General features: G+C 33.4%; 1 protein-coding gene across 1 annotated transcript in view; it reads right to left on the reverse strand.

Moving 5' to 3' along the window:
- Smp_171680 (hypothetical protein) overlaps positions 1-27,794 on the reverse strand; it is a gene marked incomplete at its 3' end in the record, with an annotated part of 106,217 nt that overhangs the window by 5,317 nt on the left and 73,106 nt on the right. Inside the window, exons 18-27 of the mRNA XM_018799990.1 lie at positions 26,837-27,255; positions 24,001-24,371; positions 16,989-17,238; positions 15,063-15,096; positions 14,605-14,894; positions 12,520-13,018; positions 8,630-8,889; positions 6,425-6,674; positions 4,596-4,925; positions 978-1,592 (exon numbers count right to left, since the gene is read on the reverse strand). Of these exons, the coding sequence (XP_018653848.1) occupies positions 978-1,592; positions 4,596-4,925; positions 6,425-6,674; positions 8,630-8,889; positions 12,520-13,018; positions 14,605-14,894; positions 15,063-15,096; positions 16,989-17,238; positions 24,001-24,371; positions 26,837-27,255 (3,318 nt within the window). The remainder of the gene's footprint in view (positions 1-977; positions 1,593-4,595; positions 4,926-6,424; positions 6,675-8,629; positions 8,890-12,519; positions 13,019-14,604; positions 14,895-15,062; positions 15,097-16,988; positions 17,239-24,000; positions 24,372-26,836; positions 27,256-27,794) is intronic.

The following is a 27,794-nucleotide window of genomic DNA, read 5'->3' on the forward strand; positions in this document are numbered from 1 at the left end:
AAACAGATTTATTATCCAGATGATTAGGAATAGCCTCCGAATGCCCTGGTATGGTCGAGAGTGGGGAGAGTCCGCTCTCCCGCTCGAAATGCTCTCACATGACCACGCGTATATAGCCTCTGTCGGGGAAGTCCTACTCACTGCCTTCTCGTGGCACTACTATTGTTTACGAAATTGAGAGGACGATAAGCGAATGTCCAGATCTTTAACCAGGTTGGTGGACACGGAAAGTCCACCTAGAGGAGTTGGAAAACCCTGATTCCAAACCAATGGTGTACATGGGCTCCAGTATCCTGAGGGAACAAATGGTGTATGAATCAATCGCTGGTCACCGGCTACCATGGGACTGCATCTCCTTACGATGCTCCACTGCTTTGTGAATCAGAAGTTTAGGTCAAAGGCTCCGGGTGTCGCTCTCTAAGAAAACCACATCCTTCTGTTTGAGTACCCGGGCAGTATCACAGCCCTCACACAAATCTAATAAGATTTGTGTGGCGCATATATATTTGGTGCCCCTTCGTACCAATATTTATGTATTTAAATAAAAAAATAAAATTATCAGGAATATATGCTGATAATAAACATGAATAATCCATTCAAATTTACGATCAGTTCGATCCTTTTTTATTCTGGATAAATTTTTATAACTAATTTAATTTTCTAATAGAAAAAGCTTAATAAGAATTATTAAACGGTGACCACTGAAGTAATTGTCAATAGTGAAAGTGAGAACGATTCATGATAATAAACTCTATTGCTTACCTAGTGCATTAAAATACCATTGGGATATAATTTTGGATATTTTATCCCACAATTTTTAATAATCTAATAACAGCGTATAATAACATTAAACTTAATCAATATTTTTAGGTTCGGTAGTGTTTGATTACCCTATGAGTCAAATAAATTTGGGGTGAAATATGTTGTGTACCACTAGTGTAAAATAATGTCTAAGTAAATTAATCAGGAAAACTTACATAATGACTGATTTGAATTAATTAATCCTTGACTTGTTATACAATTATTGTAATTTTGAGTAAAATCATCAAATCTTTCTACTTCACTTGTACTAACTGTTCTATTACTTGGAGCTTTACTACCAAGTGAACTATCTGTTTGAGCTATAAGAATTTCTGGACTTGTATTGTATAGGACGTCCCAATTATGATTATTTAAGGCAAGATTAAAAGGATTTTGATTTTTATGTAACATATTATTAGAGTTCTCAGTATAATATATTCCTGTTGTTAATTCAACTGTTTCAGGTGATCTTGTATTATGAAAGGTTGAATTAATCAAATTTGGATATTCACATATCTCACCATTTAGTTGGATATTATTGTTCATTGTTTTTGTCAAATAGTTTGAATGATATAGTTTAAGTGCTAAACAACAATCATTCATAAAAGCATTAGATGAAGATACATTGGAATCAGATTTTTCAGTAACAAATGTTGATTTATTTAACTGTTGCCTTCTGTGTATATTCCATTTCAAAGTAATCAATAAAATGAAGATGATTGAAGTAGCGCATAATCCTAACATCATTATAAACCACCAATGGTGATAAAATGGTGTTGCAATTGTTTTTACTAAATAAAATAAATAAGTAAATATAAAAGTTTTTTTTAAAAGGGATAATCAGTAAGATAGAACTATAATCACAATAAGGAAATTACAGCACGTAATGTGAGGACCTATCTTGTTCAATGAGAAATGTCAATGAATAATCTGATAATGTATTTAAAACTAGTATAAAAATATAGGAAGATCTGATCACTGCCATAAGTTGGTCAATTCTGATATAGAGGTAAGAAAAAAGAATCTCATAACAATGATCTGTAATGTCGTGATTCGGTCTGTGCTCGATCGATCCTCACGAAATCCGGTCTGTTGATATCGAAGTTGCACGTCAACTCAATCTTCCATACGGTTCAGCAACACTGTTGAAAACCATTCCTGGTACTGACCTTAGTGTAATTCCTCTGTAGTTCTCACATTTGCTCATATCTCCTCTCTTCGCTATCTTGATGAGGCGTCCTTCCTACCGGTTTGTCAGTGACACTTGTTCTTCCTCAAAAATCTTCCTCAATAGGATGTGGAGCATATTTGCAGTCACTTATATGTCTGACTCCAGTGCTTCAGGTGGTATATTGTCAGGTGTTGTTACCTTCCCATTCTCCATTTGTCTGATGGTCATCTTGAATTATTCGATCGTTGGTGGAGCGACATCTATGTGAATGTCTGTGTGTGTTGATTCGATATCTAGTTGGTTCAGTGTGTCTGGTCTATTCAGGAGTCTCAAAATGTTGTCTCATGTTTCCTTCACTAGAGGCTTTTTCCAATGTCGTTGCTGGATGTTTCACATATTTCTGTTTAACAGCTCTAATGCTCTAATGTTTGCCTCTATCTATTCACTTCGTGCCTTGACTTTTTCTACTATTGTTTGGCTGTTGTGGTGATCTGAAACTAAATCAGATCCTCTACTGATTCTCACATCTTCAATTATCCTTCTTACTTTCTTATTGATACAAATATTATCTCCTCTATGGGTCTCCGAGGTATAATCCGGTAAGACTGATGTAGATTTGTGTATAAGTTTGTGAGGAAATATTGTACCATCTATAACCGTTTTGTTGGATGCACATTAGTTTGCAAATCTCTCACATTTTACGTTTCTTACTCCCAGTTCATGTCGTCTCGTGATATCTTAATATACGGTGTTGTGCATTCAGACTTTGGCGTTTAGGTCGTCAGTCAGGATTGTCAGATCACTTCCTGAGCACTTCACTATGTTTGTCTGCAGCTTCAAGTAAAATTGGTCTTTATGGTCGTCGTTGCTATCATTGGTGGGTGCATGACACTGGATAACATTCATTGTGATTCACTCCTCCTTTGTTCGAAATGATGCTTTGATGATTCTGGATCCATGAGATTCTTACCCAATAAGTGTATTTCGTGCTTGTTTGTACAGCATCAGAGCATTTCACTGAGTGTGTGGAGCATTTTCCTCCTCGTGACTGGAGTACAATAGTATCTCTCCAGAATCTATCATCTGCTTTCCTGCCTGGATACAACGGGTTTCATTGTTTCCGAGAATCGACACGTTTTCTCTCCTCATCAATATTGCATTTTGACTGGTCTTCCTGATCTCCCACATTGGTCGGACATTCTATGTATCTGTAAAAATTGTTGGTGTAGTGTTTAGAAGGGGTATTAGCATCGTGACTTCCAAAGAATGTCGGCTTACATCATGAGACATCATGATTTTTCTGTATAAAAACTCTTCAACTCGGAGGATAGAGTTTAAATGGTTTAATTTGTATAATCTAGTTTGTGTTTTTTTAGCAAGATTGTTTTCTACGGGATGATGTTGCCGACCCTATACCTCACTCTTTTCCTCTGTGTGGGCTTGAGACTGGCAGTAACTCTAAAAGAACTACAAGCGGAGTTTTCTCCAAAATGCACTGTTTTTTATATGATTTTAGGTCCAGAATGAAATCATTAATTTAAAAATCTCAAATAGTTTGGAAATGACTTAGTGGCAAAATTGTAACTGTAGTCAATGCTTTTTTTTACCGATATAATATCTAACAGTTGCATATTTGAAGCTCCAAGCAAGGATAACCAAACTCGTCGGAAACTTGAGACAAGCTAGGAAAGCTTTTATTTTAAATACCAAGCATTATTTAGTAGAATTCCGTGAGTTATAACATCATACTACATTGGGATCTGTATCACGTCTTTGATACCTAGCTTAGGGCTTACTGAGGAATTGAAGAACCAATTACTTATTTATCCAGGTTTTGTTTGGTAATGTTTGTTATTGACGGGGTTTTAAATATATTTATGTCGCTGACTGATACTGTAAAGTCTACTTTTTGACAGTCAATATGAGACGTTTTCTCATAAAATGATTTAAGGGATGAAACCATCCAGATGAAGAACTAAACGCACTTTACATCTTTCTTTAAACATATGACTTAACATCACCACTTCAGAACTGCGCTAAATGTTAGTTTTAGAATCGACTTCCCCATTTTCAGTTATGTTCAATATATTTTATGACTGATGCACGAATTTTAAATATTTATACCATGGGATCCTTTTACTCCATATCTCATACAGTCATATATAAACCAGTCAGCATAAAATGTGTTGGTTTTATTAAAGGTTGAATGTTTTCTAGTTAATTTGTAATCAATAATGATCACAATGATTTCTAAGTCTTATTTAATTAATTTCAATAGTATTCTGACGCCGATGAGTCTCTAATCCCGATGGTATGGCTTGAAACGCATAATGCTAAAGTTATAAAATTAAATATTAACAAAACAGTTTTGCATGACCGACCCAAGTAAGTTGTTCCTTGCACCTAATGGTCATTCTTTCGAGATGATTAGTTTCCCAAAACCGATTATCTTTAACAGTCGTTCCAGGAGAAATATTCTTAATGGTGTAAACAAACAGAAGGCATCTATCGTCCACACACTGGCAATTATATCCATTCTCTACTGTTGAATATACTGTTGAAATATATATCCTCTGTAGTTTATTTATCAGAACAATATAACAATCAAATATACTTTGCTTACACTTTATAACACTCCAGTCTGACTCTTGACTAGGTAAACCGATTTGAAATTGATTAACTGGAGATACACGAAATTGAATAGCTACATGTGTCGTAGAATCTATCGGTACATTGGCATCAGTAAATGCAGCTGTTATCATTCGTATTGTTGCTTCTTGGTTGATTTCATTCATTGTTGTTTGTGATTTCACTTTTCTTCTCATTGCATGAAATGAATGTTTTGAATCCTTATTTAAATCGACTGAAAGTTTTGTTAGATCTTCAAAATCAAAAGTGTACAGTCTCATTGAACTGTTTATCATAGTGAAAGAATACCATTTGTTTAAGTTCCCTGTAGAATAAATTATTATTATAATACCAGTTAAAAGTATCTTACTATCTGATAATCTATGATTATCAAGAACGAGTCTATTTTTAAATACATTTAAAACGTCACTTCATTTAAACCATGCTTGCAAACATAAAGAGACTCTACTGAAGAAGACGTAGCGATAGGATCTCTTATATTAAATGGATTCAAATAACTTGAACATAAGTGAATGTACAATTTAAAGTGTGTTACTTGTGAATAACTTTGATTGTTATAAAATATTAAGCCTTCATTACATGAATCTTAAACCATTCAATCATAAATGAAGGTAAAATGTTGAAGGGCACAACGTTGAATACTGCCGCTTCCAATGAAAAAGCTAGCTTGAGTTTTTGTTGCTTCAAATCACAGGTTAACAATGCTGGATGCAATGTGATAGATAACACATTCAGTTGCTTCATATTAATCTAAATCTTTAATACACTCAGACTGGTACATACTTGTATCAAATAGCTTGTTGTTTACTATCGGTTATTTAATGTCAGAAAGAACGTAACTCAGATTCATCAGACATTAAATATCAATCTTTTTATTGCCGCAATTTTTCATTCACCTTATTACTTACACTGAATAGTTCCTATAAGTTTACAGTACTATATATACGTTTTATTTCACCCTTAGTCTTGTAATGTGATGGAGTGAATAAACAGTAGTTAAACATCTGGAATTGTCACAGCTATATGTGTGCGGGATCGTGGATAAGTATTTCTAAAAAGTCCCATAGTAGGACAAAACGACCATGCAGTGCATCCAGATTTTCAATAGTGGTTCAGCTCAGATAGTCTCGTGGGTTCAACTGTGAAAATCGAGTAATAATCACCTGATTTGCCAATATTTTTGAAACACCTATTTTCCAGATGTTCAATTGGAAATATTGATTGAGATGATGGATCAATCAATGTCAGACCACCATTGAGAACCTGGAAGCATTGGACGACATTTTCGTCCTGGTATGGGACTCCTCAACAGTGCACATCTACGACCCCACAAACGAGATGTAAGCTCAGAACCTTCGGTCTTGAGCTCGATTGCTTAACCTCTACACCACTGTTCAAGAATACAATGGTGTTAATGTATAACTTTAACCAATCTAAGATATTATACAACCATTTTGTACTGTCTTCGGTAGGTAACTGCCTCACATCCAACGTAGATTATCTTTATTGCTCATGACATCTTATTAGAACTCTGAGAATCACCTCTCGATGCTGGTCACTACTATGTACATGATACTGGAAATATTTAATTAAACTATGTACTCACGCTTTAGCCTACTGTTATTTGTGAATCTCTAAAGCCATGTATGAAATAGTGTTATCAATGAAAGAAAACACATTATGATAAGTGAAAATTTATCAAATGTTTATCTGTGAGCGTTCTTAGTCGAATAAATATTTATGTACAATGAAGTCCTATTTTTACATTAGAAAAAAATATTCTCATAGTGCTAAATAACCTACAAGAATAACGTAATTCAATTAATATATGCGTAATCGAATTGATCCCAGACATGGCTTCACTCCATAGAATTGTAATGACAGTTGATGCATAATTTATATTTGTTTTATTGTAATGAAACTTTAATGAATTCCTAGTCAAATTTTCAAATTTTGGATTCGTCGCAGTTTTATTTATACTACTGATAAACACTACTGGACGACGTAATATTGGTGAATTGAATGAACAAAACTTTTCCAAACTGGGGTCGATCTAAAATGAAATGTAGTAAATGGGTAACAAATGATAACACCATTAATTATGACTAATTATGAAGTATATTTCATGCAAAATTTGTTTTTTTCATAGTTGAAATCATGAGTCAATTGAAGCTAGATTATCGGTTAAGTGCGCTGGTGCGAGACTGGTAGGTCCTGGGTTCGAATCTCGTGAGGCGGGATCTCGGATGCGAACTGCTGAGGAGTCCCATAATAGGACGAAACGGCAGTCCAGTGCTTCCAGGTTTTCGATGGTGGTCTAGCTTCAATTGACGCATGATTTCAACTATGAAAAATACTGAAATCTCCATAAAACCCCTTCTGATTCTCAAAATATGTTCCTTTTTTTCACAGATAGGGAATATTATCAACGAAGTCCTTGCGAAATTAGATAGTTAAATGACTCTGTTCAGACACAATCTACAGGCTTGATAAATAACGAAGAAAAAAGTCATGAATTCATTGATGATACGTGTCATCAAGTTATTTTGTTAAACTGTAATCCAATAAAGTAGTCTCTCGTTTTGTTCTATTGAAATTACTCCTCAATACATTTTACACTAATCCATGTAATGTTTGATGCATACATAATTCTATGCTAATGTGGCAAAATCTTGGCTGTTAAAACATATTGTGGTATGTTAGATTAGGAATTCAGGAAACGACCATATTTCTCTTATAATCATCATGAAGCTAACTGACATCTAGATCCAAAAGTCTCTTTGTGCTACATGATGGAGTGTAGAAATTTAAAAATAAAACAAAGGTTACTGACCTTAATAGTAGGATGTGTTAGTTTTTTACATGAAATATTTAGTACGTAAACTTCCAAACTCTCATGAGTAATGAATAGCGTTTGATTGAGGAAACAAAATACAGAGGGATCAGAAAATTAGGTTATTATAAATGCGACCAAGATGATGTAGAGGTTTTCTGTTTGGCATTGTTGAAAATGTCCTATGTTACAAGGAATGTATCCTTTTTTAAGAGATTATGTAAAATAGACCGAATGCTTAAGTTCAAAGAGCCACTTATAATGCATACTTCTACATTTTGTTTAAATACTTAATTAAAAAATATGGCTGTAATTTACACCATTATTCTTATATCTGAATAGCCAGCTTTTAACAGTTAATCGCTTAGTAAACACAAAAGACTACTTTAGCCTCTTTATTATGATCTTCACAACAATAAATTTGATTTTTCCTCAAAAGTACCATGATCATCATTAAATACTAGCACTATACACAGTAAAACAGGATATATATATATATCATGAAAGGTAATCATTGCTAATTATAGTGAGGAATTTACTTATTCAACTCTATAGACAAATATTAGTTCATATCAAGGTCTGACATTGGTTAGGCAAATCATGAACCACTGGACATCTGTCCCATGTTAGTATGCGATACTTCAGCAGCGCTAACACACAAACCACCCAGAATAAATGCCAAAACTTTCGGAACTCGAAAAAAACGCCTGACCTTCAGACTATGAGTTGACGACCATTGGCGTACATCCATAAATTTAATCAGTTTGTAGTATTGTTCTATCATATTTCCATTCCTTTAATCTTTGTCTCACATCCTACATAGTTAAAGTATATAGATATTCTAGTGAAAATTCAAGCTCCAATACATGATCATCTGATTGGGTACATTTGACTAAATATTGTTGACGCTGAACAAGTTATTTATTCACTAGATAAGTTACATTTTTATTATCTACCTTCAAATATGTATTTTATTTACGACTTTGGAAGTTTGGTATGCTGTGTTTGAAGGTAAATAGCAATATCCATGTTATTGATGTAAGATAATCAAGAAATGATTTATGAACATATAATTAGATTCATCTATAATCATGTTAGATAACTCACAATCATCTTAAATATAATAATTATAGTGACTATTTCACAAAACTTGAAAGAATACACTTAGTACTTACTGTTTTGAGTAAAGTTTTAAAATCACATTTATGTTGTGATATAATTCTAATTATCTGAGGTGAATTAAACCAACAATAACTTGTTGACGCATAAATACAATTTGGTATACTCCAACCATCATTTTGTTTTGATTCTGTTCGAGCATACACTTTAAATATGTATGAAGTATTTTCATGTAACTGATCTATGGTATATGTTGTTTCAAACGATTTTAGTATCATTGTAAACTGTTGCCCAAGTTCTTTACTATTTATCGAATCTATAAGTAGGATAAAATGATAGATTCATTAAACTAATACGTTGATTAGTGGGTTTTTTTTAGCTAAAATACAAAAATGCAACTGATATTAAACTTGATTGCGTAATCATCAGTGGATATGAATTGAAATTGATCGGTCTCAAAAACTAATCTACAAACCATATTTAAGAGGGAGCTATTCGTTACTTAATTTTGTAAGCGATTTATTGATCTACAGTATAGGCGGAAACTAAACAAATGTTTCGTCATTACCGAGTGAAAGGATGGTGGATTTAAATATACGTATAGTATGAAACTATTGTGTATACGTAACTTCTGAATCAAATTTAACTTCTAACTACTTACTGTGAAATGGAAGTACATTTACTGGTAATAAACCTTTTATGATTTCAAGTACTTATACGTCTTCAAGATAACAGTATGTATAGTTTACGGAATATTTCAGCTTTCCATCCAATGTATCATATTAAATAACCCAAATGTTACCTTTTAAGGCTTGTCATTTAGGTATTGATATACATTTGTTTTATCGACTAACGCAACTGTTATTAAAGACATTCTTAAGAGAAAATAATACTTACACAACATCAAAATCATGCATCTTCATTGTCTAAACAAATGAGTTCAGTAAACTATTGATGGAATTAACTACCATACCTAGATAACAAAAACTCAAAGATTCATAATCAACATTTATAATCTAAATTCATTTATGATTATGAATTCAGATATAAATCCTAAGTGTATCTGCTAATCTGTAGATAAATAAATTAGCTGTATTATCTCCTCAACTTTGACCTTCAGTTCACAAATAATGTAGTAACATGGTTTTAACCTGCATCTATACCAATTAGAAAACCTTTCTGAATCTGGTCAAAATATAGCACTGTGATATAACTTACATACATCTGTTACCTAACATGAACGAGCGTAGGCCGACCACAATCATTCTCCATCCAACTATATCCTAGGCAAACCTTCCCATTTCTTTCCACTTCCTATTCACCAATTTCATGTCTGCCTCCAACTCTCACTGTAGTGTGTTCTTTGGTATTCTCCTTTACCGTTTCCCTTCAGGATTCCAAGTTAGTGCCTGCTTCACATTACAGTTTGATAATTTCCTCAATGTATGTCTTATCAACTGACAACATGTTTTCCTAATTTCATCCTCAGATGGAAGTTGACTTGTTCCCTCTCACAGTAGACTGTCGCTGATGGTTTCCAGTCAACCCACATAAAGCATCTTCAGTAGATAAATGTTTACAAATACTTGAAACTACTCGATGATGGTTGTGGTAGTTCTTCACATTTCAACTCAATACAATAGGACTGTCTTCATGTTCGTATTGAAGATTCTCATTTTGATATTTGTAGACAGATGTCTTGAGTTCCATATGTTCTTCAACTTTAGGATTGCCATCATTGTTTCACCGATCCTCACATTTACGTCTTCATCGTATGATCCTTATTCATAGATGATGCTGTGCAGGTGTGTGAACGAGTCCACATCTCCCAGAGATACCCCATCAATTTAGTGCTACCCGTTTTGTATTTGAGGATCTTGATTTATTCCTCGTGTATGTTGTGGCTTACTGCTGAGCAGCCTGATGCTACACTAGTTGTCTTCAGCTGCATTTGTTGGTGTGTATGGATGAGAAGAGGTGGGGCATTCACGAAGTCCAACTCGTCTAGTTACATCCAATCCGTACATTGTATTCCGTGATTCCCCTCACCCATCGAGGTCTTCATAGTCCAGTCAACCACCAGAGGGAAGAGAAAAGGTGAGAGTAGACAGCCTCGTCTGATACAGGTCCTCACATGGAATGCGTCCGTCAGCTGTCCTCCATGCAACATCTTGCACTGTAGTCAGTCGTATGAGTTGCATACGATGTTGATGATCTGCTCAGATACACCATGGTGTTCAACAAATTTCCATGAAGTTCTCATATCCACACTATCAAATGCCTCCTCATGGTCAATAAATGTGATGTATAGTGACGAGTTCCATTCAATCGATTGTTCAACAATGATCTGTAATGTCGTGATTCGGTCTGTGCTCGATCGATCCTCACGAAATCCGGTCTGTTGATATCGAAGTTGCACGTCAACTCAATCTTCCATACGGTTCAGCAACACTGTTGAAAACCATTCCTGGTACTGACCTTAGTGTAATTCCTCTGTAGTTCTCACATTTGCTCATATCTCCTCTCTTCGCTATCTTGATGAGGCGTCCTTCCTACCGGTTTGTCAGTGACACTTGTTCTTCCTCAAAAATCTTCCTCAATAGGATGTGGAGCATATTTGCAGTCACTTATATGTCTGACTCCAGTGCTTCAGGTGGTATATTGTCAGGTGTTGTTACCTTCCCATTCTCCATTTGTCTGATGGTCATCTTGAATTATTCGATCGTTGGTGGAGCGACATCTATGTGAATGTCTGTGTGTGTTGATTCGATATCTAGTTGGTTCAGTGTGTCTGGTCTATTCAGGAGTCTCAAAATGTTGTCTCATGTTTCCTTCACTAGAGGCTTTTTCCAATGTCGTTGCTGGATGTTTCACATATTTCTGTTTAACAGCTCTAATGCTCTAATGTTTGCCTCTATCTATTCACTTCGTGCCTTGACTTTTTCTACTATTGTTTGGCTGTTGTGGTGATCTGAAACTAAATCAGATCCTCTACTGATTCTCACATCTTCAATTATCCTTCTTACTTTCTTATTGATACAAATATTATCTCCTCTATGGGTCTCCGAGGTATAATCCGGTAAGACTGATGTAGATTTGTGTATAAGTTTGTGAGGAAATATTGTACCATCTATAACCGTTTTGTTGGATGCACATTAGTTTGCAAATCTCTCACCTTTTACGTTTCTTTTTTCCCAGTCCATGTCGTTTCATGATATTTTCATATCCAGTGTTGAACATTCAGATTTTGTCGTTTAGGTCGTCAGTCAGGATGGTCAGGTCTTTTCCAGAGCACTTTACTATCAATGAATGCAGCCTGCTTTGTATTACCTGGTGGATAAATCTTTTAGGTGAGATATCAAATGAATCTACTGAATAAGTTAAGAATACAATTGTTTCTTGAAGACCATTCACAATGATCATTAAGAGTCAATTGTGTTTGATCTCAAAACCATCTCCACAAACACAAAATGAATATCAGGAACACATAGATGATAGGAATATTCCTAAATAATTAAAGATATCCTGAATCATCAGATAAATTACGATTAATAGCTTTTAAACCTTTATAAGTATTAAAAATAATTTTCAGGAAGAAATTATAATCGTGATGTTGACAAACATCACAGTAAATTCGTACAAAAATGGTGAAACTTAGATTTTTAGTGAGCTCAGAAGAATCAGTATGTACTGTTACAAAAGGGAAAATATGTTACAAATTGTACATCCTTTGAATCCATTCCAGAAGGTTCGTCGGTACTTTATAAATGGGTCGTGGAAATTTTTAATAAAGCTAATGGTATAAATGTCGATCGTTTTAAAAATAAAGCGAGGCAAATTATTCACAACCCCTTCAAATTTCAGGTTTTCCAAATGATTGTATAATTGATACAAAATAATAAAAGTGTTGTGTCTAGTAAAGATTACATTATATTCAGTTACTTACTTTGGTCAATAAATTGATTATCTTTGAATGGAAAAGTAATTTCACTCCATGTGATACGATAATTTACAAGTTTTCCATTCAATTGTTCAGGTTGTAACCATTCAAGTTTAATTAGATCTCTTGATAACCATTGAGACGCTAATGAAAATGGAGGGTTCGGTGGTGATTGTGATGTACATAACAATTCACCAGATAAACAACCATTTTCTGTTGAATGATGCAATTTTATATTTGTATTAATTTTTGTCTCTTTATAATCGGATTGAGGGAAATATGCTTTTGGTCCATGTCCACCCGTTGTTATAACATGAATTGACGTTTTATAATAAAAATACGGTTTAATAATTGTTTGACCTGACAGGATAACATTTGATTGAGTTATACTTGATACAGAATGTAATAAAACACCGTTTACATGCGGTTTAATGAAGATGGAATGAGTTTGAATGGAATTATGGGAGATGTTATAATTTATCTCACCGTATTCATGTACTTCTAACTATAATGCAAAGACATTTTAATGAAACAGAAAACTCATCAGTGTATTAATATATATTTTATTATATGCAAGCTGCAAATATGTTTCCATTAATTTCGTAACCTACAAATTCTTCTTTAAAGACAATAAGTACTTTTCCGCTGACTCATGTTTATTGACCGGTTTTTCCAAACATCCAAAACTATAGCATATTACATGGGGTGAACAGTAACTCAGATGAATGAGTAGACTGATAATTAGTCGGCTTCATTTGTTCAGTAGTAAGGAAGTAGACGAATATGATGTTCATTAGTACTAAGTAGTCCAGTCATTTGAATATCTACATACACTAGCAAACTTAATTTACGGACAAATCTCATTTCGTTTAACTTTGTTTAAATAAAGTATATGTAGTGACTACTAAGTACATTGTATTAATTTATTTAAGTAATTTCGGGAAATGCATTCATCACTGATTCATTTATTTAAAAAAATTGGATGTAGTTGAGAGGTGCCTAGCAGAAGATCGCAATGCATTTTACTATTCAGTAGGCTTGATGTTCACGGGTTTGAACCCTTTCAGGGTAGTAAGAGCTTGAATGTGTCAAATTATTAATAAAAAGTAGTTGTATAGCAGACTATAGTTTTCTGGTTGAAAAGCTGGAGGTCGGTGAATTGTTTTTGACTGAAATTTGTAGTTATTTGTGTTAAATTATGACGTGGTGTGGTAAATTTCGTTTGAATAGATGACAAATCCATATTTTGATTACCCTAAGTTGAAAAGTATTAACTTTGACATATCAGTGAATATGTTAACTTCTCACTTGGAAACGAAGATCAATTATTATTTAAAAATAAACAAACTTAATCATTTATTGTTTTAGCTTCTAATTCTATCAAGAACATTTCTAAGATCTAACAATATTCAAGGCTCATTTTTGTTTCAAAACGACTCCATATCACGAAGTTAGTAAACCAGATGAAACTGTAAAGTTTCAGAAGAACAGTAATAAGTTTTATAGTCATCTACCTGATATTTTCATAGTAAAAATTAATCAAACTTTTTTATGACATATGAAATATTTTAATAGTTAAGATCATGAAACAAATGAAGCTAGACCATCATGGAAAACACGGAAGCACTGAACGGTCGTTTCGTCCTAGTGTGGGACTCCTCAGCAGTGCTCATTCACGACCCTGCTTCGTGAGGTTCGAACCCAGGACCTACCAGTTTCGCACGCGAGCGCTTAACCACTAGATAACTGAACCGGCATGCAACAGTGTTAATGTCTAACTTCAACCGATCCACGAAATTGAGCAACCGTCCACTATTGTCTTCAGTGAGTTGACATCGCACAACAGACCTGGTTGAACTCCACTGGTCACTGCTTCTCACTAGAACTCCAGGAAATAGGTCTTGAAGCCAGTCACTAGTGAGCATAGGATTGTTTTCAAAGGGGATTTTGTGGATATCATAGTAACTTTAATAGTTGATTCCATTGATTTATGGTCTCAACTATTAAAATTATCCACCAAAACCCCTTCTGATACATATGAAATAGTTTAGAGAATCTTTTGTGAACAAAACGCACCGTAGCTTGACTTACAATAAATCCTAAAATACCTTGAAATTCCTTATATTCCCAAGTACATTTAATTAAAACTTGAATTGGATCAGATAAACATAAAAAATTCACTGGACTTAATAATGGTTTACTCAATAGTATAGGGTAATTCAGTTTATTCATATACATAATGATTGATCTAGTCATTTGTTTTATTTGATTATATTGTAATTCTATTGGATTACATCCAATTCCACTATGAATTATTATAAATGATGATGATAATTGTACCATTGAAGTCATTAAATTATTGGTATTATAATTATTGATAGCTTCAATAGAAAATAAATAATAATGATTTGGTATTAAATTTTTTAATTCCACATGGAAATATGAATTTTTAATTTGATTTTCATTATGTTTTATAAATAAATTAAATAATTGAGTATTTGCATTATTATAATTGGATGACCATAATCTATATGTGATATGATACCAACCAGGTTGACTATTCCATTGATGATAATTCAGTGCCTATAGATTCAAAAAAGAAAATAATGATGATAATGTAAACAAACTTTGATAAAATCAAGCAAAAATTCAGATCAGAATAGGGACTTTGTGAAGATTGTAGTATCTTTAAAGTTGAATTCACGAGTCGATCTAAAATAGACCACTGTTTCGTCCAAGAATAGAACTACTCAACAGTGTGAATCCATCATCTCACGTGCGGGAATCGAACGTAGGACCTTGGGTCTCACTCACGAACGGTTAAACTCTAGACCACTGAGCTGGCATCCAACGGTGTTAATGTCTAACTTAAATCAATTCATGATCTCCACTCGACACGGATTGGACTTCATTGGTCACGACTTCTCATTACAACTTCAGGGAGTCCATTTCGAAGCTAGTCATCAGTGAGAACATGTTTCTTATTATCAGAATGAGGATCTGTAAAGATTGTAGTATATTTATATAAAAAAAGAAAATGTTCCCTTCTGCATTAATGTTTTCATACATACAAACAAAATTGTCATTGAAATGTACTATGGAGCAGTCCATATTTGTGAATAATTACCTTTAAGAAGGTTATGGTGTTTCAAAAATTGGTAATTTTATCATTATCTAAATATCATATAAGTGTAAGTATGAGATAACACTTGAATCCGTTATAAATTGACATCCATAAAATACATATCATTGATTGTTGTAAAACTAATGTTTAAAGGAATCTACAGATTCGCACTATAGTATATTCATAATAACTCGCTTACAATGTTTATATAAACTGGATAAGTTATTAAACATGTTTGTCGGTATAAGTCGTATGTGGATATTGGTAACCGTCATCGGGATCATGAACCAATCAAAGTTGAACAACCAATAAAAACCAAGAAGCACTGCACAGCGATTTTGACTTTAGATGGTACTAGAAAGAATCAGCTGTCCATTGGTTTCTGGTTTTTATTGGTTATTTAACTCAGATATATTCTTGAACCCAATGTCATTTAACGACTTCCAAGAACTCTCTTTACATGTAATTACTATGTTTTTACTGATGACCTATTTGTAGAAATAATTCACAGAGTTCTAGTTTGAGATCGTATTCCAGTTATCGAACAATGACACGAACTCTTCCATTTAAACATGTTATTCACTGAGTACCACCTATGTGATGCAAAAATTAACCTCTCATCCTGATATCTGAAGTTTCCACTTTTTTTCCCTGATGGAGTTGTGGATGGCGACAACTGTTGAATCCCTTACCAGGATAAAAAGTTTTCTATTACTTCTTGATTATCAGTGGATATGTGACTAAGTTAGGCTAGAGATTTCAGTAACCATGTTTGCATACAGTAATATAAATAGTAGAAAATAATCAAAAGGAATAATCAATGAGTTGTTAGCAAACAAATGAAGGACGAAATTATTCGACTTCTTAGCCTTTTGGATAATTAAAATTTTACCAACTTTAGGCAATATATTTGATATCACACTAAACCAGATTTGTTATTCTCGACCTGATAGCTCAATTTCATTTATTATAGTAATAATAAATTCAGTCGAATCACGTTCTAGTTGGATGCCGGCTCAGTGGTCTATCGGTTAAGTGCTCGCACGCGCGAGACTGATAGGTCCTGGGTTCGAATCTCTCGAGTGCGGGATCGTGGATGCGCACTGCCGAGGAGTCCCATAATAGGACGAAACGGCAGTCCAGTGCTTCCAGGTTTTCGATGGTGGTCTAGCTTCAATTGACTCATGATCTCAACTATGAAAATACTAAATTCTCCACAAAACGCCTTCTGATCTATTAAAAATACATAAAACACAATTCACTATCATTTTATCTTTCCATATGAGTATCTTCATTTTTATAAAAAAGAATAAATATAAAAAACCAAAATATGGAAAACAATAAAACTCACTTTCCACTTTAACAATAAATATTCACAATATCCCCTTGTTACAATATCGCTCCGTCTCCTTGAAGTATGATCGGAACGTTGGGATATTTCAGAGTGCAGATGAGATCTCAGTTCAAATTCTAATTTAATTGAATAAGAGCAAGGTCTTTGAGGACTTGTTATCAAAATATCAGTTGGTAGACTGAAAGGACTTATTCCAGTATCAGTTTGAGCAGCTAGACGAAAAATGTACATTTTATAAGGTAGGAGCCTAAAAGCAAAGGCAGAAAATTGAATTTACTATCGCCTAACATTAAGATATTTAAGACAAAAACAAATAACTAAACAAACAAACTAATTCAATATTTTTCGTAATAATTATTTATCATAAAGCGCACAAGATGTTCCATATGTCGAACTTTACTCATTGTCATTTGAAATGTACTTACGTACGTACCTACGCCTGGTTCCCCTTGTCAAGAAGCTAAGGCCTCCCATCAGCAGTCTTCATCGAACTCTGTCACGGGCATTCCTTTCCAGCTACCATTAATCCTATTCATGTCTGCTTCTCACTTCCCGACATTAGATGTTCTTTGACATTCTTGTTTTCCATTTCACTTCACGATTTCAAGTTAGGACTTGCTCCGTGATGCAGTTTGATGATTTCATAAATTATTGTGCAATACTGCTCCAGGGCCTTTACGTAATTTTCTCTTCAGTTGAATTTGGTTCATTCCCTCCCACAGCAGGCTGTTGATAATAGATTCCAGTCAACCCAAATGGAGTATCGTCAGTATATAATTGCTTACAAATACTTGTACCTTCTCAGTGATGGCTGTGGTAGTTCTCCATATTTCAACTCAGAATAATAGGACTGTCTTCATGTTCGTATTGAAGATTCTCATTTTGATATTTGTAGACAGATGTCTTGATTTCCATATGTTCATCAATTGTATGAATACTGAGCTTGCTTCCACAATCCTCACATTTACCTCTTCATCGTATAGTCCTTATTTATTGATGATGCTGTCCAGTTATGTGAAAGAGTCCACATCATCCAGACATTCCTCATCAAGTGTAACTCGGTTGGTGCTCCCCGTATTGTATTTGAGGATCTTGATTTTCCCCTTGTGTATGTTACGGTATACTGCTGCGAAGCCGGATGCTACACCAGTTGTCCTCACCTGCATTTATTGGTGTGCATGGGTTAGAAGAGCTGGGTCATTCACGAAGTCTAAGTCATCTAGTTACATCCAATCCGTACATTGTATTCCGTGATTCCCCCACACACTATCGAATGCCTTCTCATGGTCAAGGGAGTTGATGTATAGTGAAGAGTTCCATTCAAATGATTGTTCAACAATGATCCGTAATGTCGTGATTCGGTCTGTGCACGACCGATCCTTACGGAATCCGGTCTGCTGACATCGAAGTTGCACGTTTATCAGTGACACTTATTCTTCCTCACAAATCTTCCTGAATGTGGAGCATGTTTGCAGTCACTTCTATATCTGACGTCGGTGCTTCAGCTGGTATATTTTCAGGTCGTGTTGCTTTCCCATTCTCTATTTGTCCAATATTCATGTTGTTTTCTTTGATCATGTTGGAGTGACATCTATGTGAATGTCTGTGTTGATTCGATATCTAGTAGGTTCAGTGTATCTGGTCTAGTCAAGAGTCCTTATGATGATGCTTGCTGGGGTACATAACCTCCTTATATGTTTTAGTTGGTGCTATTTTTATGCCTTCTCAGTTATCCTCTATAATGGTTTCTTCTTCTTTCAGTAGATCATATAAGGCTTGGAACCCGTAGTTGAGAGCTACGTCAGCTAATCTCTCGGTTTTCGTTTCTTCCATTCTCCTTGATTTTTTACTGATACAAATATGATATCCTCTATGGTTCACCGTGGTATGATTCGGTGAAACTGATGTAGATTTTTGTATGAGCTTGTGAGGAAATATTGCTCTGTCTGTAACCATTTAGTTGGATGCATATTAATTTGCAAATCTCTCACCATTCACGTTCCTTTCTCACAGTCCATGACGTCTCATGATATCTACATATCCGGTGTTGTCCATTCCAATTTTGGCATCAATTTGTATCTCTCCATTTCCGTCACAGTTTGGATAGTCATTTTGGTTTCCCACATTGTCTGAACGATCCATGTATTTGTAAAAATTGTTGCTGTGGCTGTCAGAAGAGGCATCAGTCACGTTGTCTCCGATGAATCTTGGTTCTTACCATGAGAATGAAGATTCTTTAACTCAGATTATAGAGTTTAAATGGTTTAAATTGTGTGATCTGGTTAGCATTCTTTTATCAAGATTGTTTTCTACAGGATGGGGTTGCCGATATCATGCCCAACCCTCCTGGTTTATGAGGGCTTGTGACCGGTAGTAACTCTAGAAGAGCTACAGGCGGAATTTGCAGTTTTACTCACGAGAATTTAATTTATGAACTACTTTTTCAACGTATTAGTGGTAAATTATCCTAAGACAAATAGTTTTGTACCAGTGACCTCCATATTTCATTTTGTATATAGTTATTTTTGTCATATAAAATAAATGCCACACTGAAACTTAGTTTTAATTAGGAACAAATAAAGAGTTTTAGACAATTGATTGATTGTCACAGATATCTATCAAAATTTTTAATTTAACTTAAATAACATCACACTTATCAGCTTCATGTTTAACGATGTAGTTACAAAGTCCCATGTTTATGAAATGAGTGCATTAAAACATTCAAACTACGTAAAATATAAAATTTCCAACTCCTAAGCTATTCATTCAATCTAATGAGTTATTATCTTCAAGGTTTTATGATAATATTTCTAAAACAGTCACCACGTGATGTGTCATATATGTGGAATCAGATATCTGATATGTGATAACATATAGTAACAGAAACCTGAAACAGACATTCAGTTAAGAATTAATCTAAAATGTTTCTTCAAACATAGTGTAGGGTTAACAGATGGATAGCATAGAAGTTCTATAAGTAGAAGGATATTATAGTAAATAGTATGGTACTACATTCTTATTCAAAACATGAGTTCCTGATATTTTCGAAGTGTCCGATAGCAGCTTTAAAGCTTCTTAACTAATAAGAAATTGACTAAAAAAATATTCTAAATTAACTGACTTTCTCTCAGATTACATAGCTTATATGTAATTCATGTCAGGATAATCAGCAATCGGAAACATACTTTAAACTAATAATATCATACATTACATATATTACTGTAATAAAAATTATTGGACTAAATTAGAAAACATTCAAATTCAGTCAATTGTAACATCCTAATGGGGCGACAGGGTTAAATATTTTCAAATGAGAGAAAATGGATATATAGGTAATCAGTCAGGTATTTACAAAAGCTATCCAGGTTATAATAATGAACTGATGAAGCAAATGATTTTAATGGCAATTACAAACGTAATCATCAGTTTGCAATAATAATAATAATGGTAATGTTAAACTTAAATAAACTATGGGAAGAACAAGGTGAAGTTAAAAAATAATAATTTCCAGGATTAGATATTACTACATTTGAAGTGTTGTTAAAATAAAAAGTTTTATTATAAACATTTGTATTATTGTTACCTATAGGGATAAAGAAAACGCATTTATCATATATAACTTCTAGGGAAAGAATAAATAAACATTGTACCCATTGGTTGCTTTTATTTATATTCATAGGAAATGACTGGAAGTGAATCTAATCTGACATCATCAACTTCAGCATACTGAGGTAATGTAATTTCAGTTGCTGAAAGCATTGTCGTTTCAATGATCGATACTGGATAATTCGCCTTTCACAATAGTGTCAAAAATATTTGTCCTCATTACGAATTGAACTTTTTGTAAGGTCTATCCACTTCATCCTCACTATTTACTCAGGTGTATGTACGTATAGACGGAATGGATCCTGAAAACAGCTTTATAGTGCTGGAAGGTGAATGATACTCTTTTATAAAATTAAATCATCTTGCAACCATTCTTTAAACTTTAGTAGGGATATGTTTTTTTGCCAAATACAGCACTCTGCATTCGTTTGCACAGTTTTAGAAGTAGTACCTCAACATAATTCAACAGACAGTTACCTAGCCTAAACGTGTGTATAAGGAATAATTAAGTATGTTCTTGAACGTAGTTTAAAGAAACCAATGGGTCAGTATTGATTGAGACATTGGTGCTGTTGAATTTAGAATATGTCGTAAGTCTTTACATACCAAGGCAACACTTTATTTTAGATTTAATCAGAGGGGTCATGGTAATCATTAGCTTACATTTTACCAAATACTTCTTATCATGAATGTACAGCCGAATCTGCATTTTGTATTTCTTACAGAAACAAAAAGACAGAATACAACAATAAACAAACATTCATGCAGCCTTTTGTTATATATCCTGATGAATTATTAATTATGTTTAGACATTAACATTGTTGGATGCCAACCCAGTGATGTAGAGGTCGAGCGTTCACAAGCCAGACTGAAGATCCCGGGTTTGATTTCCATAGTCGAGGGTGAGCGTCGATTAATAGTCTTATACTAAGACGTGATGGCCTTCTGATGTTTTCAGGTTTTAAATGGCTGTCTAACTTAGATCATTTCATGATTAAAAGCAATAATATCTTACTTGTCAATCAGTTTCGTCTTTTATACCAATGTTATTAATAAGTATTGACGGCACTTAATGATGTATTTTTTCCATGAAAATGTAAGGAAAAATGTTGCTTGTACAAGCGCTTGCAAATACAGAATAATTTAAGATTATAAATAAGTTCTTTTGTGTATAGGAATTTCAACTAGATATTCAACTATGATCGACGAATAAAGTAATCTGAAAATTCACTTATCTCATCTAGCTCTCAATAAACCAAAATTAATCATGAGTTTATCAGCGACGTAGCTTGAAATTTACTTCCATGAATTCTAGTAAGAATCCATAAGCAGCAAAATTCAGTCATATGCGATGGTTATTTACCGCATTCAATGAAAGATGAGCACATATTTTTGCCAATATGGACATGCAAACTTTTGTTTGCTTGCTCAGTGTTCAAAAGATAGACAATTGCGAACGCAACCGAAATCCTGAAGAATCTTTTACTGAGAAAAATCAACTATCCACTGAATCCTGGTTCTCATTGAATGTCTACCTTAGGTAAGCACATGGTGAAAACTAAAATAAAGTGATATACCACTTTATGTAACTTAGTTTTATTTCGATCTCTTATCATCATTTACATTCTTAAAATTTCATTTTTCCATATTTACGTGTTGTTTAGTAAATCTGTTTACCAATGGAAGATAATTAGTCCACTTTAAAATTGGTAACATGCTGTGATACAATACTTTACACCATGCCGTTTAATTTAATTTTTGGAACAAACAAGAAGTAACAACGGAAATTACAATGGAAACACTTAGATATAATTTAAAGCATTTAAATGGATGAATCAATGTTGTAAAACACTGGATCTGAACAGCATAATAAACCAGTTGGATTTAAAAGTAGGAAGTTACATCTTTACCCTATTGCACTCCATATTAAAACTTGTACAATAGAGAACAGTTTAAAAGAATACGATAAAACATAAACATTCTGTTGTGTCCTGAATCAGGTGAATATAAATTCAAACCTCCATATCTATGGAAAATAATAAATTTATACCATAGAGTGTGTAGCGTTATCAAATGTTAACCATTAATAACATATCCTGATAAATATGTGGGGAATTTAACGTGTATTACATATTTTTTTAATATTCATAGTATTCATACTACTATAGAGGTAAACATCTGTTAAAGTGAGTGACAGTTTTTTGCAAAAAGAAAACATCATTGGAACGTCGAAAGAGGAGCAAATAAATTCTCAAAGAAGCTGTTAAATTATCAGAATAATACGTAGTGAAAATGAAGGAATAAAAGGTGACAGTTACTGAATAATTACGTCATTAGACACACTAATGGTAGTGATATTTTTCCTCCGGAGACATTTAGCAATTTATCTGCCCTGTAGAAACTGTTTTTCAAATTACAAAAAACACCTTATTGTAAGTAATGATATATATAGTTTAATAACAATGAGGTTTTGAAGACTACTTTCTATAATAACCGACAGATGTATTTTAAAGTAAAGTTGAAAAGATATGATGGTTTGCGGTATGAAACACTTAATTAAAAAGCACATCAGACAGTCATGGAATCACTTCAAGAAAATATTGTGTGGTAACTTTACAGTGCTGTATTTGTAAGAAACACGTAAGAAAATAAATCTTATAAAGTCTAACGATATGCCGACATGTTAGCTCTAAAATGTTTTTATCACACGAATTTTAAAATAAACATCAAATGGTTTTGCCAAAGCGGAGGTCGATTCGAAATTTCGGGCCAATATTTTTCCAAGCTTTCATTATTAACAACAAACTTAGCACTTTTAGATATATTTCAATTTACTAATTATGTCTAATTACAACGTGCACTCAGGCCATTTACAACCTATCTTAAATCTAATTACTAATAAATGATTCGTGCAGTATCATCCTCTTCGTTTTCATGGGTAAACGAAATGCGATTGCTATGTGATTCATTCATTTAATATATGAGACTGTAAATAAAGTTGTTATGGGAGCTAGGCTGATTGTGAAAGTGTATGGTTGAATATGAAGAGCTGCTAATTATTGTTTAAAACCGTTTAGTTCATCCGTTTTTAAATATTAAACAGTTAAATTTTATTAAACTGGAACCCTGTTGTGCCACTGCAGATTTTGTTCTGAGAATTCTTTACTGCAATCAAACATGTTGTATGAAAGAAAACTTACTGTTAGGAAACAGAAGCAAAATTTCATTTCTGTAAGACAAACACTTAAATAAAACAAATTTACGTCTATATAAAATAATTTAATTCAAAAATTTGAACGACGTTTTTCAGACAGATTTTCAACAGAATATTTCCACGTGAACAAAGCAATAGAATGATATCTTCTTTCACGAGTAAACCCTACAGAAAAATGTATCAACTTACCCATCTACTAAGAAATCATTCACTTCATCAATCTGTGGTGCCGGTTGATACGTCTTCCAGATAGCAGAACCAAAATTATTTGAATTCTTACTATAAATATCTTCACTGAAATTGTTATTCATTACTTCTGCATAGTGCAAAACATAATTTGTGACTGGAGATGTATACAGAAATCCAGAACTATATTCAGTTGTTTGATTTGATTGTAATTGACGTAGATAATTAGGCCAAGATAAATGAGTTTTGGCGATAGGACATATTGTATTTTCATATTGTTTTTGCGTGAAACTACTATGTGATATTTGTATTTTGGGCGTTACTGGACGTTGTAGTGGTCCTGTTTGAAAACTTTCAACGGTTGTTACATAAACCTAGAGTAAATAATTTAAGAATTACTTAGTTATCGTTATATTATGAAAAAAAGATCACAAATTTGAGCAAAGTGAATTTAAATACAAATGTTTATGCTATCATCCAACATTTCTTGCATAATTATTCCCTTATTAAACGTTTATAAGCCCAGAAGAACGAATATTATAAAGTGAGTTTAGTTTATTTCTCCATGTTTATTCTAAATTTTACATATACACAGAAGCTCTTTATAAACAGGACATGCCTTCCAATGATTAAAACAACAAACTAGTGTGCACCAACCGATCCAACTCCTGATAGTCTATCATCAGCCTATATCGCACAACTTCTGACTGAAGATAACTTACTGTTTTCACAAGAATATGAATCCTGTGAATATTGTAGAGTTCTACAATCAGGTTATTTTACTTCCCAGTTTTGATTATAATATTCCAAAGCAAATTGAGTGATTATAGACAAATCTTTATATTATAACATGGCCAGGTTAACTTGGCAAATTAATCAATAAACATTTATTGGGAAAAGAATTCGAAGTGTGGGGAAATTATACCAATAAATTACTTCTGCAGATGAAGCATAAGTATACCCTTCTAATTAGTTATCTAATTTAAAACAAGGAATAATTGAGTGAATAATAATTTTCTATCATTTTTCTTCAGGCTATACAATTAAAAATCTATATATTTAGTATTAAATGTAATAGAATATTGGGAAATACTTGTCAAAGTCGGTATCAGAGTAGTTGGTGTTATAAATTTAATAGAATGAATTTTGTATCCATTATGTCTTAAATGAGAATGAATTGAGTCATCGATTAAGTTAAAGAGTTATATAAGAATAAAATGACAGCATAGACTGATGAGATCTAATCAATCGATTGAAATTTTACCTGAGTAATAGGACATAAGAAAATTTTGAGAAAAGAGTAAGGTAACGATTTTTACGAGATTGAAGAGGGCATTCGTTTATGATGTGTACTGACATGATCAGTTAACTTATTAATAAGATAATCCTATTGTAAGCCAACTCGAAGAAACCGGACTAACATGTTGAAACTACATAAGTCCAGCTGGATTGTCTCTGGTGGTTAGCATTACGGTAATCACGTATTGTACTCTAATAGTCTTATCAGCACTCATTTTGAACTTCTAATTCCTCAAAGTTCATCAAAAACATACACAGTGCTAATTAATTAATCTAGCAAGTTTTAATGAAACCAAACAAATGAACCACCAAAGTATTGCTATCATTTGTATCTCACACAACAACTTATTTATGAAATATTAAAGTTAGATCAAGTGTACTAAATGTCCATTCAAATATATATATGGCGTTTCCAAATGGTAAACTTTTAAGACAGCTTCTAGGTATATGTTCTTCCGAAAATGTCTTAAACAAAATTGGTTATTGAAATCTTTTTCAACTAAAATTAAAATTTCACAAATTAGTAGAATTTAAAAGGACATGAGTACACTGAGGAGAAAGTTATATTCATCGTTTGGTTACCTTAATCTTATATATGATGATAAACTTCTGACGGTAATTTTCTAGACTTTTATAAGTAATCTGGGCACATACAGGATAGGTTTACAATGAATCAGTTATGTTTAAGTTAGTTATAACGACTTTGAAAAATTAACTTGAACAAGGAAAATAAACTAGGACTGAAATCTAAAGCATGTAATCTCGTTTTTAATGAATTTGGATAGTGTGTCGTAGAGAAATACTGGACGCAGTTTTTTAATTCATTTAAAAACTATTAGCTAGGCGTAGCTGGAATCTGGTGTCATTGCTCAAAATAGGACTCGAACCCAACACTTTTCTCTTCAAATACCTAAAACATTACTCTTCAGGCTACTAACTCCATATAACAATTATCTTGTGCAATGGGAGTGAATTATACGTTATTTGAAAGGCTTTAAATATGAACATCAACATTGAGATTCAAGTATAGTCAGCTGGCTAGTCGCAAATAGGGTGAAATGCACTTCCTGGGCTACGCTTTTTGATATTATTCAACTTTACCAGAAAACTTGTAATTATATGGTAGTATGAATGTAATCCATTCAAAACGAACCTATTCCAGTGGAGAACCTATAATTTAATCTATCACCCGTTAAATTATTGATCTCATTCAGTAGTCTTAGTGTTAGAGATCTATAAAAGCATTTCAGTTTTTAATTTGCCTTGATGAATTATTTTATCTAAACAACTTTTAAAACCTCGGAACACTGGATTGTCGTTTTGTCCAAGTATATAAGCAGTAGGAACTCACAATTCCATCACTAAACATATTCAATGCCTTCAGGCGACATGGTAGTATCCTATGATTTATTGTTTCAACTATGGTCAGTTACCAATACTGCAAGATCATCATCCACTTTCATGAATACTTCTTGTCTTACACGTTATAAAATTAAGCCTAGCTGATCATGAATTAAATAAAGATTCTTAATTTACTTACCAATAACTCTGTTTTACTTGAACACATTTTTTCATCATTTACGGAAATATTTATCGGTTGACTGAAGTTTGTTTCGATTAATTGAAATAAATATGTTGCTTCCATTAATAGCTCATCAACAGTAATCAAATATTCTGAATATTTTTGTCTCTTTGATGCTTTTTCAGCTGATTTCAGTGCTGCATATCCATTATTCATCAAGATATGATTATTCGTATCTGGCCAACTGATTAATCGTGTGAATGGTAAACTCAATTTTTCATATGATATAGGATCAATTCTTGTCCATTTTAAAGTGAATATATCTGTATGAGGAAACAATGGTTTATCATTATTAATGTTTGGTATCCAAGTAATCAATACACGTGCCTTTCTCTGTTTTGACAATGGGATTACTTTACGCAATAATAAACGGTGTCCTAAAAGATAAGAAATAATATAATAGATAAATAATGACAAATATTTTAAGGAATTGAATATATTACTATGAAAATCACTAGGAAAAAAACTATAATAAGCATAAGTTTGCCAAACGAGCATATCTTAAATAATTTACTTAGATCATTTGATATCCGACAATGAGTATATGTTTATTTGACTTAATTGATTTAATGCTTTCTTGATTCAGTTTACTTTTTAATGCCAGGGAAGTCCTACTCACTGCCTTCTCGTGGCACTACTGTTGTTTACGAAATTGAGAGGATGCATATTCGACGCTTTAACCGGGTTGGTGGACACGGTACGTCCACCTAGAGGAGTTGGAAAACCCTAATTCCAAACCAATCGTGCACATGGGCTACAGTATCCTGAGGGAACAAATGGCGTATGAATCAATCGTTGGTCACCAGCTACCATGGGATTGCATCTCCTTACGATGCTCCACTGCCTTGTGAATCAGGAGTTTAGGTCAAAGGCTCCGGATGTGTACCCTTAAGAAAACCACCTGTTTCGGTTTGGG

The sequence above is a fragment of the Schistosoma mansoni genome, chromosome W, assembly GCF_000237925.1.
Source record: "Schistosoma mansoni strain Puerto Rico chromosome W, complete genome".
Lineage (NCBI taxonomy): Eukaryota > Metazoa > Platyhelminthes > Trematoda > Strigeidida > Schistosomatidae > Schistosoma > Schistosoma mansoni.